This window comes from Corapipo altera, unplaced genomic scaffold, assembly GCF_003945725.1.
Source record: "Corapipo altera isolate COAL_440 unplaced genomic scaffold, ASM394572v1 23, whole genome shotgun sequence".
Lineage (NCBI taxonomy): Eukaryota > Metazoa > Chordata > Aves > Passeriformes > Pipridae > Corapipo > Corapipo altera.
In genome coordinates, this window is record NW_020884878.1 from 3,140,056 (window position 1) to 3,152,930 (window position 12,875).

The window sequence follows — 12,875 nt, forward strand, 5'->3', positions numbered from 1 at the left end:
AATTCCCTCTTGACTTCAAGTTGAAATTATAATGATGCATGGCTTGAAGTGCCCAGAGGACACTAATACCCATGCCACATGGAGTGCAGAGGGGAGGGGAAGAGCAGTATTAATTACTAGTTCATCTTTGAATTCTAAATATTAGCATAAAACAAGTCTTGCACTAACCGTTAATGGGTCTTCATGGTTGTTACACACACTTCAAAAGAGACAATCTAGCTACACTTTCATTAATGCAACAAGAAAGTGTATGTATAGTGGGCTCAATTTATCTTGGACTTCTTCCAAAACTTTAGGAAAAGAGTAGGACGTGGATACTTGGTTAATATCAAGTTTGTCTGAAGCAGTTCAAAGGTGGTAGCAGGGCTGAAAGCTTCTGCTGAAATCTAATAGAAGGATGTTGAGTTGGTACCCAACTGTCTGCCTGGTGTTGTACATGTCTCTTTATAAAAGGCTTTTTTCTCTGTTCTCTAATTTCATCAATACTTTCTTCTGTTCTTTGCTATTGGATTAACTCATTGGATTTTTGGAAAATGCTAGTGCTAGCTCCAGCTGTGTGGGAGAGGACTGTGTTATATTAGCTGGGAAGTCATGAAAGTATCTGAAAATGTAGCTTGTTTATTTCCTTTTATGTAATGATCAGGCAAAGTGTCTGTTTACACTTAATCCTATGACCCTCCATCTAAATCAGTGTGTTTTGGTTTTTTTGCTTGATTGTTTTTTTTGGTTGGTTTTTTTTTTTGGTTAGTTGGTTTTTTGTTCTCATCCAGTAAAACTGTATACTAGCAAAAAACCATCTACTGGAATTGCTACTCTGCTCTCTTGTGTATAATTTATGATTTAATCTCAATTTCTGATATCAATTAAAAATCAATACCTGGGGTTCTCCCTGTTCAGGATGGAAGAGAAGGCTGTTATTTAAGGTTCTAGCATGTTTGCAGGATTGATGCATGTGGGGATAATTTCATTTTCCTTCCTGCTGCTTCTGCTCTAGAACTCTCAAAACCAGAAATGTAACCTGAAGGTGTTACACTAGGCTCTCCTGTTTGAAAGAGTTACAATACAGAGTGTGATACTTGTTTGACTGCTCTCAGGTAAGATAGTAGGATGGTGTCTCTTCCTCTTGTATGGTCGTAGTGTACCATGCCAAATTCTATTGCTTTGGTTGGTAGCTGTTATATTTAAAATAGTTTTGGTGGTTGGCTGGCTTCTCTACTAATTTCTTCTAAGGTGTAGAAGGAAAGTTTGCTGATACTATTTTGTATCCCAATATACATTCCAGAACCTCATTGGAACAGGCACATTAACACCCGTATCAAAGGCTAGCTAAACATTCGTTACCTTTTAATGAGACTACATAAAGGTTTAGTGCACATAGATGTGCTGGGTAAATTAACCAGCAGAGGGGAGCTGTGGCAGTAGGAAGGATGACTAATGGTTCTTCTGAGCACTGGTATTTGCTGGTCACACTAACTCTTCTGTATTCTGTGGTCATCATTAGCTCTCATCTCATTTTGTAACAAAGCAAAGTGATGATCAGGGTGGCTTGTTAAGACTGCTTTTAGGTGGATTCGACTTCGTGTACATATCATCTTTATAGTGTCAATTGTTCTTTCACAGTGGTTATGTATGAACAGACCTCTGGTAGATGGGAGGACCTGTCCTTTTTGAGGCCTGTTTTCCACACGCCTAAGGCTTTTTATGGGATGCTAGGCCTCTGACCAGTAAATCTAAGTATCACCTCCAACATGCGTCTGCCGTGATCCTTGTTGCAGATTGGAATAGGCAGGGTGAGGTGGGATTCCTTTATGTGGAACAAAAGCAGTTTCACTGAGGTGTTGAATGGTATTGAGTTTCTGCAAGTCTTTTCATATGACTTGTTAGAGACCTGAAGGACAAGGTCTTCTGTGCTTATTGACCAAAACTTTTAAGGTGGTTTTTTCCCTACTGGACAGTGTGCAAAAGTTCAAATGAACAAGGTTACCTGAAATGGGTTTACCTCTATAGGTATGGATCCAGAAGGCTTATTGTGTCTTAATTCCTGCTTCCTTACCCCTGTTTATTCTGGTCTAAACTGTGTTTCCTGAGGTCAGTAAGGATTCTGATCTCTGCTCAAATTCTGAATCTGTGTTGCCTGAGCCCTGGACTGAATCTGTCAGTACTTGACAGCAGCTGTCAAGTACACAGGTACTGAGGCAGATCTGAAGGGCTAAGCAGATATATCTACCATTTCCCTTTATCAGGAGCACTCTAGGTATCCATGCAGTGTATCTAGAAGCATCTTTTGGAAGTCCAGACAATTAATCTGGTCTGTTCTGAAGAGTCTGCTTCTTCCTGTAGTTTGTCTGGGATCTTGAGTAATGGCAGTACTCCCTTTCTATATTTGAAGATAGGTTTTACAGATAGCAGTGTTGCATTTAGGGTAGTTCAGTCAACTTAGAGGAAGTTCTGCAGCAAGTCTATGACTATTTTTTGCTTTTTAATCCCTTTCAGCTCTAAAGTTATAACACTTTTTTTAGCTGGTATTTCCAGACTGTCACAGATGCTGTTGCCTTCACAGCTTTTGTGCCAGTCATGCTAACTTAATTTTCACCATTTCTATTCTATTCTTGCCCTAATTCTACTTGGAGTATATGAGTGATGTTTTGAAAGCTGTTTTGTTCCTTCTTAGACTGTGTCCTGAGTTACTGAGAGTCCCAGCTTTTAATGGGGGAGGTATTTCTTGCTTGCTTTTCAGCTACTGTGGAAGAACATGTCTGGTTGGTGTGAACTTGGCTCAGTGACACACAGACAGTGCAGAATCACTTTATTAGTGGAGGAGGCTTAATTAGGAATAGCACCAGCCTTCATCTATGCTATATAGAACCCAATAGGGATTGGTTTGGACTAATGTAAATAGAGTAGCTTAAATTTGGAGATGAATTGCCAAATTGTTTCAGTTACCTTTCTGTTTAAACCTTGGTCTAGTCTCTCCAAGACAAGTACCAGTTTTCTTATAGTTAAACCAGGATTTTTATCGCAAACACGCTGATGAATTTTTGTGTGAAAAATTGGTAAGCTTAGTATTTCACTTGACACTTGTCAGTCTTCCTCTAGTTAAAGGATAAATGCTTGGTGTATTCAAGCATTTCTGTTACCTTACCTGGGATGACAGAATGTTCTGCTTTGTGTCACCTGACTTAATCACTATTAAAAGACTGTCTGGATTACCTTTTCCTCAGGGGAAGTTTCAGAAGCCTACAGTCCTCCTTTATTCCAAATAGTAAGGTCTCCAATTAGTAGCTTTAGCTCAGCTTGTCTTTTTTTTCTGAATAGCATATGTTGTGTTTACTGCAACGGGTACCTGACTGTATTTCATACAAATGGTGATTTTTGCATTTGTTTTATTTCATGTGACATTTCAGTATGGCAGAAAGGAGAATCTAATTAGATTTTTCAGTTATGGCTTCTTCTGTCATGGTTTTCAAAGAGGAGTTCTGAGATATAATTATAAATCTGATTTAGAACTGTGCTTTGTTTATCCTGGGTCCCTTTTTTTTTTTTTCCTCGAACACTCCTTGGGCACAATTTTATACCCTGGGATAAATGGTAATGGCTCAGGCAGGCATGCAAGATTCTACAGTGTAATTGTTTTATTTATTTTAGTACTCTCATGTTTTAATGTCAGCCATTAGAAAAAGCAAAATACTTGCTTTAGAACTGCACCTGTACTGAAGTCAGAGTTCAGGGAATGTAAGCAAATGTTGATGAGAGGCTAAGGGCAAGAATATAAAAAACTGTTCTGTGTTCTCCCAAGCTTTGTTTTCAGCCTGGGACCTTCCTGAGCTAGCTGTGATTGGTCTCTCTGAAGTATTTCTGCCACACTGTCCTTGGACCTACAAAACTCTTAAAATCACTTTGCACTTAGGCAACCTATGTAGTGTTTTGCAAAGTTCTGCCTAAAGTGCCATCTTTTCTTCATTTCTTCTGGCCATGGCTCCTGTTAGCTTACTTTTATGCTTTTTGTGTCAAGAATATGAAAATAGATGATCTACTCCTAACCATCCCCAGGATCTCTTTCTGAAGCGTTGTAGGCTTCTGTTGCATATTCCCCTTGTGCCTCTTCTAGGCTATGGAGGTTTGACCAACTCTTGCATTTCTCTTGTGGAAATGATGACTCTTTGTTCCTTCTTGCGTTTCTCTGGACCTTTGATTTCTGACATCCTCCTCTTGGGGATTGCTGTTCATCCCATCTCAGGGGAGAGGGAGAACAGGGGAACCACACTGCTTCCCTCCACCTTCACTTACAGAATCACAGTGTCATAGCACTGGATATCTTTTTTCCTTGTTGTTTCCCCTGTTCTTTAGCCTCCCTTTCTCTCCAGGATGCTCTTTCCAACAGACATCTGAATATTAAATAGTCAAGACATGGGTGAGAGTGGGAGGCAGATCTCTTAATGTAATCTGATCAAAGAACTTGTGTTGAGTTTGTGGAGGGAACTTGCTTAGCTAGAAGCAAGATGGCTTTGCTGGTTTGAAGGAGTAACTGGTTGTGGAACCAGCAAGTTGCAAGATATATTTTGGGAAACCTTATCAATACAGATTTGCACAGAAGAACAAGGTCACAGGTGTCATTAACTCAGGGTCATGTGAGGCTCTCTGAAAATTAGTTTACATTCAACAAGGTTGGAAGCTAAAATAATGAGATATGCAACACTATACTCCCATTATGACAGTTGGTACAGAGAATTCTGAAAGGTACTGTAGAAAGAGAAATGATAAGGTTAAGTAGTAGTTTAAAGACTGCCTAGAATGTCACTATTCTAGTAACTAGAATAAAATTGTAGTTACTGGTCATTCATCTAAGATGAAATTGCTTACTTTTTTCATGAATATTAAGCTTGCTTATCCAGTTAAGGAAAAGATTTTTCTATGTCCCCCTTGATGTTTCAAGAAAACTGACAAATTTGATTACATGAACTGGTATTAAACATTGATATTCTTGTTTCTTGCTGAAAAATCTTGACAAAGGCAAGTGATTGTGGGAGTACCGTAGTAGCAAAATTTTCACTGATGCTTTTTTTTGTTTAGTTCCAAAAGTATAAGGAAAACAAATGACTTGGAAGTCAATCCTTCAGTGTTTGTTCAAATTTAAGTGGCCACAGTTGGCAGCTTGGACTTCATAGTTGGAACTTAATCTCCCTGAGTACAGAGATGTGTACATGCTGGAATCAGGGGAGGGGGGATGGAGTAGGGTGGGGATGAATAGCAGACAGCTATAAAAAGCAGAGGCAAGTATTACTTCTGTTCCACTGGACTAGCATTACTGCTATGTGAAAGGCTCTGCTTTAAAATAGGGATGGGCTCTTCTAGAACCTTTAGTGTCCCATGAGCTGAGAGTAGATAGCAGATGAACTTTTCTTCAGATGAAATCTTCACATGAGTACTGCCTGGTCAGATCTCCTTCAGGTTTTCTAAATAAGAAACTAATGACTTGTTTCTGGCCTTGTGAAAACTATTGGTGAGGTGCATGCTTCCTTTTTTCTCAGGGGTGCTGCTGCCCTGGCTGCAGCAGCTGTCTGACAGAGAGTGCTGTCAAAGGTCTGGGTATCACTGAGGTATCGGGAGCAAATACATCTCTAAGACTTGTCATTTGTCACAAAGTTGACTTGGCTGAGATTTGCTTTGAGTTTCTGTCTAGTTACAAGAAACTTGTGGAGTCCTTCCAACAGTTTAGCTTCTCATATGTAGTTGGATCTCCAGAGGGCTTTCTCTTTGCTTTTATGTGGCCTGAGGTGACTGTATTAATGTTCTGCTTCAAGGATCTCTAGTCAGTCATGGCATTTTGGCCTTTTGTGAAAGTGGGTCACTGTTTTACAGGCATTAGCTAAAGCTTATGTGTGACTTCAGATGATTTTGAGAACTCCTCAGCTAAAATGCTTGCTGTCTTGTGATATATCAAAACCCCTTCATGCTGAGAAACTCCTGCTGCATTCTGCCATTGCAGCAGGATCAGTGTCTTACAACCTTCACTCGAAGATCTCCTACAGGTATATCATCTGGTAAGGTGTGCCATGATCCTAGTAGTTTGATCATCCTGGAGAGAAGCACACTATGCTCCTATTTCACAAAACACTAGGCACTGCCAAATAGGTGTTGTAATACCCCTTTGAGTCCCTCCTTGAAGTTGTTTCATCTTTCAGATGCATGCAGCTGGTTGTTGGTAGGATTCTTCCACCTAGTTGCTGGGTAATTTTACTGGAATGAGTCTCTACCTGGGTGTTAAATTTGGTATATTAACTCCAAGGCTGACTCCTGTTCACCTGTTGTTTTTATTTGTGCTCTTTTTGCAATGAAATGACTCTTAGTAGTCTAGACATCTAGATTTCCCTCTGCCACCCCCATATGCATACACACCCACACACACCCCCCTCCAGTTTAGATTTTGCTTAGTTTGGGGGAGGAGTGGAATGAGTGTTCAAACTCATGTAGGTGGAGATATCAGCCTGTTGACTGTTAATCATGGCAAAAAATAGCCCCTCTCCCCACTCCCTGGTTTTGCAGACTTCCTAAAGGTTGTCAGGTGGGGCTAATTCATAAAGAGTTCCCCTCAAACAGCATTAGGGCTCCAGAGTTTGTAAACATGGTTCTGCTTTTGTGACTGGGCCAAGAGGAGTATAACTGCAGTAATTGCTCTCGAATAGAAAGCTTCAACTTGTTCAACTGCTTTCTGCTATCTGCTATTGATGTTTGCACTACTCTAAACCGGCTTTCCACTCCTAACAAAATGGGGCTGTTTGGCCCTGATTTCCAAAGGGAAACATTATGCTTGCTGCTTAAATGAAAAATGAGGGTTTAGAGGATAGGTATCTTTATGATTTTGTGTGGTGAATGGCCTCTGAGACCAGCAGACAAGTTCTTGCATGCAAGGGGCTGAAATATTGTTCAAGTTTCAAAAAAACCCTCCCAACCCTCCCCCTCCCACAATGGGGATCATTTACTCCTTCAGCAAAGGTCTCCATTGTGACTCTATAATGTCTCTTTCTAAAAGATAAACCTGCAGACCTGTTTCATTTGTCTACCCTTAAACCTGTATTGAGGATGAGTCCTGAATCTTCTCAGAATCTTTCTTTATTTCTTCCTTATTCCCTTTGCACCTCTGGGTTATTCATGAGGAAGTTGTAAGAACTCGCTGCAGGGTTCCTGGGGAAGGAAATGGAATATGCTTGCCTTGAAGTCAGCTTTTTCCATGGCAAGCAGGCTGCTTGAGGGAGGGGGGGGGGAAGGTGCTGAAACAAAAATAAGGGGGGGCAAGCCCCCAGACCTGTTTGCCTCACTTGTCTCAGAGTTCCTTAGGAAAGCAAGCAGGAGAGTTGACTGTGCTGGTCAAGACTTAATGGACTTGCAAGACATATTGGTGATGGTTTATTCCAGAAATTACAAAAATTAGACTAGCAGTAAGAAGAGTACTATGCTGTTGTTGTTCAGCCTGTTCTGACAGTCAAAATGTTTGACTGCAAATGCTGCCTATGCTTGATTGAGGTTTGGAAAGTAGTATTTACTGGTGATGAGACCCTACGTTTACCATGTGGCTGTGGAACAGGAAGATAAGGTGGGCTCAGGGTTTGTTTGGGAGCCAAACTTTTTTTTTTCTACTTCATACCTCATTCTTATGAGGTTTTTCCTCGTAGAAACTCCAGTCAGTCCTTTTAATGTGAAATTGATAATTTTGTGTCTGTTAGAAGTTTTAATATGCAATAGCATGTAATTGATGCAGAAAACTTCAAGTATTGGTTTCAGCTCAGCCTTCACCTTTTGCGTTTTTCAGGCTATGAGTTGGAGAATATATGAGTTCTATGCCTGACTATGAGTTCTATGACTATATATGAGTTCTATGGCTGACAAAGTGCTGTCAGCAGATTGATCATCTTTCTTGGGATGAAAAATCTGACATGTCTGGTTTGCCAAAAAACCCATACCTTTTGAATGCTGATTTGCAGGTATCAAGGTAATAGTAATAGTTCATGAAAGTGAACAAAACCAATCTTACAGGTCTTGTTTCCCCTCTCCTCATAAAGGAGGTCGCTGGGATAGTATGGGGAGTGTTTTGTTTGGTGCAAACAGTGGAATAATGCTTTGAAGTTGCTTATGTCAACAAGAATCCTGAGAAAAAAACACAACTGAAGTAGCATCACCATGATAAACAGACTTAATTTGTATCTTTCCAAGCTGCTTGGCATATCTGTTCAGTTAACTCCTACGAAGTGGTTCTTGCATAAGCTGTGCTCTTCTGCAGAAGTGCGCTGACGCTCTCCTGACTCGTAGCCTTTAATATCTTCCAGTTTTTCATTTGATGAGCACAAATGCTGTTGTGTGTTTTTATTTCTTTCCAGAAAATAAACCTAGACACTAAAGTCAGTAGAATGAAGTGTATTTTCAGTATATTAGCCTCTATCTGTGCCGTGGTCACTTTAAAAATATTTTCTCGATGTTTTGCTAGTACTATTTGAAATGAACAACAGGTACTACACAAAGCTTTTCTTATATGTAAGAACAGACTGGAGTGTCTGTCCTGCTGTTATGGTTATATCAGCCCACAGCAAGAGTTCTGTGCAAGTTAGAGAAGAAGCAGGTGAGGTGGTGTGTGTGTGTGTATTATGCATAAGACTCACGATTTTGGGGCATTTTTAGGATACTTTTTTAGAGATTTCTGGTATATTTATACCTGAACTTGAACGCACATTAGTATCAACAGTCTGTGGGGAACATTCTGTCTTCAATAACTTTTATGCTGGCCTGTTCATATTAAAGGTACATCAAAGAGCCAAGACACTGCTGGATGATGTGAGGGGGTTAAAGTTTTGCAGTATGAGTAGACCTTGGATTCTGGACAAGAGCTAAATTAGTGCAAATTTTGAAGCTGTTTGCTGCAAGCACCATTTAAGAAAAATGTCTGGTGTCAATGTCTGTACAATAAAAGGGTTACTTGCAGCTGGTGTTAGTAAATGGTGTGCTGGGTAGTCTGTCTTAGACTTTCTGCTGAAGAGTACAGGTGTGACTAATGCATAAAATGAGTATGGCCATTATGTGAGCTAAAGATATCCTTCAAAGTTTATATCCATTAGTATTATTCAGCTTTATAGCTCCTACTCTGGTTATTAGGCAGGGTTACAGTATGGGTGGGTGTATGAATATTAAAAATTCCACTAGTAAATCATTTTGATAGTCAAACATGTTTCTGATAATTGAGCCATAACTGGGAAGCTCTCAGTGCAGCATACTATAGACATACTTGGTAACACAGATGCTTTTTTTTTGTAAGTTTTCAGCTGTTGTTTTAAATTAAAGTGCAAAATTCAAATGAGCTTAAGCAGATCTAGTGCAAGACTTCCTACATGTGATAGTGGGCAAGACTTTTTTTTTTTTTTTTGAACCAGTATGTTAAGGACCAGCTTTCTCTTTTGAGGTGTAGTAATTGTAATATGACAATCCATTGCACTGTCACAGAGAGGAATTCCTTTTTCAAGTTACTGACTAGCTGCAAGTGAGGAAGGGAAGACAAATTGGGCTGGTAGCCTTAGCTGTCTTCGCTAGTGGTAAAATAGCCATAAAAATCAGTTTTATGGTTGCATTCTTACTGTGTCTAAGGGTTTTGAAGGTGTAATTCAGTAGAAAGCAGGAAGCGGCACAACTGAGAGCTGTCCCAGCTGAAACTGATCTTCCAGTAAATATGCATTTGTCTATCAATGCTGTTTAATGCCATCTGATTAACATCTCTAATCTCCTGCAAGTGTGACTACAAGCCTTCCTAAAATGTTACACTCCATATGCTTGCTTACATATGAACAGCCTATTAGCCCATAAGTAAACACAGGGAAACTGAGGCTATGGGATGCCAGTAAGTGAAAGGATTTAATAGTCTGAGTCTTGTCTTTGTTTTGTAGGGTTTTTAAGCTTTTTATAGATGGGCTTATGATGCTTGATGGTCATTAGTGGGACAATGGTAAAAGCAAATGCTGGAGACCAGGCTTGTGGAACCTGGGGCTTGCAAAGCCACGAGGAGGCAGCACGAGCTGTGTGGGCAGCAAAGGTCAGGGTTTGGGACAGAATTTCAGTTCTTCCACATTTTGAAAGAGCTGTTGAGAACCAGAGTCATAGTTGCTTCTAATGTACTATTAAGTCTCTATGAGACAGTAGAGGAATATTTTCAACTTCAGAGACTATGACAACTTAGATTGTGAGACTTGCTGCCAGAGCTATTGGATTCCATGTTTTAAGCATCTTAAAATTGGTAGAAGGCCTCTTTATCCCCATTCACACCATCCAGCATGAGCATGCTGGAGCAGTGTATTGTGTGGAGTTCTCTTTACCCACAAAAATTCCTTAGCATCCTGAGCAAAGATACAAATCTGCTTTCAAATGGTATGATGGGAAAGCATAGTTGACTGATCTGTTTCCTAAGGCACCAAGTCCAGCTTGAATTTTTTTCTGCCTTGGCTTGTGTGGGAAGTCAGATGCAGAAGTCAATTTGCAGTAGGAAAGACCAGCACCTACATAAGATAAGCAAGTGGACATCTGAAAGCACTTGAGCTCTAGTTTATACCTCTAATACAGATCAGTGGAACACAGGGAAAACTGAGGGGTATGTTAGAAGACAAGTACTTAAAAGTAGAAGAGGTGGTAACATCTTTGGTTCTTGCACTGATTTGCAGAATTCTGCCTGGATTAGTTCATAATTTTTCAAAGTAAGGAGAATTCACCATTGCCAGAAGAAGATAATGTTAGGGCAGTGCTACATAGTACTTATTTTCTCAACTATTCAATGTATGGTTTTTTTTTTTTTCAGGTTGCAGTTAGAAAGAGGGGTGGCAGGCAGTGTTTTCAGAGTACAGTAGAATCCCTAAATACTGAGGTATTGGTGGTTGGGGGCATGGGAGAGCAGGGAGTTGGAGGGTCAGTCTACTAAAATGCTTCACTAACACTTGTCTTCAAAAAAACTGGGTGGAGTTGTGAGTTGTGCTGTGATATCATACCTCAGAAGTAGAGACCTTTACTTTCTCAGCTGATCTCGATCAGTTGTCCTTTTCAAAGTCAGTCCAAACTCAAGTGTAGCCACTCCTGAGCTCCCTTTCCCCCTCCTTCCCTCTGTAATCTAAATATTTACTTTTTCTGTTTCAATGATGGAAAATCATCTTCCCCAGTATATGTCTGAAGCTGAAAGTACAGAAGAAAGATGTTTTTCAAAGACTGAGCTGTTGTTTGTATGTTAATGTAAGTAAGCAGTGGAAAAATATGCACTCAGTTAAGTGTGTTTCTGAGTAAACTCTGCTGTAGTAGTGAAAGACCTTCAGGCAAAGAGCTTTTCTGCTTAGGGTGCTGCACTGATCTCTGTTCTTGTTGCTGCTGTTCTAAAATGGGGAGATTTCAGTGTTATGATCAATCTTCCTTGGTGGGAAGTCGAGGGGCATAAAAAGCACGTATGAGCTATCTCAAAGTGAAAACATACATCTCTTGATATAACAGTACGTTAATTTTAGCTATGCTATGAAAGATGGCTGAATTCTTACATAATCCTCTTCCTAAGAGTGCTGGAAATTTCTTGATCGGATGTCCCCATATCCGTGTGAATTCTGCACACATCAGGGCTTGGCTCTGCTGTACTTAATGAGCTCCAGGTTTTGGTGTGGCTTGTCTCTGAGCACAAAGATGTGTACAGCAGGGTTTTAGGACAGTGATGCAATAACTCATCCTGTTCTTGGTGGGGTTTTTTTCCTTGGTTTTGAATGTATGTGATGATCTCAATGTTACTTGGAACCACTGGAGACTGTCAGAGCTGAAGGGTTTGACAGCTATTCTTGTTAAACACAAAACAGGTAAACATTACCTATATGCATAAGGTAACTTTTTTCTAAATAAACTTAGTATTTGAATATCAACATGTGTCCTACGTATTTGATCATAAACACGAGAAAGATGCCTGAAGCCTTGCTTTAGTGTGAAGTAAAGCCTTCATGTTTTTTCCAAATTTTAAAACTGTCTGAAATCATGGTTTTTCTCTTTCCTCTGGGGAAAATACAGCACCAGGTGTGCTTGCTGTAATAATTACGTTTCTGCCGTGTCTTTTGCAGGTGTCTTTCACACTGTCTCTTCCATGAGAAAGAAATCTAAATTTTTGATAGATGCAGGGTGAATTCTGAGTTTCTTCTTTAGATATGTTTTTCTGTAAAACAGATCTGGTATAGACTTACGTCATTTTATTCCTTTTTTGGGGGAGCGGTTCAGTTGTTTAATTCTTAAATATCCTAGCTGTTTCCCAAGGTTGAGAACTTCATTTCACGTAAACCTTCTAGGGCTGTGTCTAAAAAGGATTTCTGTGGCTAGGCAGAGCTGAGAATTAGATGCAGTGGGAGGAGAATAATAATAATAATTCAGTCCTCTATGTGTGGGGGGGATGTTTTTGTTTTGCTGTTAGCATGGTTTGCCCCGCAATTTTTAATGCTGTTATATTTCATGCTTTTGAGAAGATGCCTTCAAGGGCTTTCCACATGACAACAGAGAAGTGAAATTTTTAACTGCTTTCATTTGGCTTTCTTGTAGCAAGAATATCTGCTTATTTCAAATCACAGTTTGTCTGGTGTGTAACCAGTAGCTTTTTATTACTGTCTAATTGGTATCTTGTTTCTTTTCAGAGATCGTTCACATTAATATTAGAAGCATGGGATTGGGATAACGATACAAAAGCTGGTGAGTATTTGTGTAAAACTTGGAGTTTTTACTAACTTCAGTGCTGTTTGTATGCTGCAATTAGTCATCCCTCCCAGTCAGCCTGAATGCATACCTGCTGTCTAAGTAAAGGGCTTGTACATACCCAAACAGTGACTATTGGGTTAGGAACC

The 12,875-nt window shown here is 39.8% G+C and overlaps 1 protein-coding gene across 1 annotated transcript in view; it reads left to right on the top strand.

The window, feature by feature from the left end:
- The window catches only part of JAG2 (jagged canonical Notch ligand 2), a 69,798-nt gene that overhangs the window by 13,660 nt on the left and 43,263 nt on the right, over positions 1–12,875 (top strand). Inside the window, exon 3 of the mRNA XM_027638082.1 lies at positions 12,669–12,723. Within this exon, the coding sequence (XP_027493883.1) occupies positions 12,669–12,723 (55 nt within the window). The remainder of the gene's footprint in view (positions 1–12,668; positions 12,724–12,875) is intronic.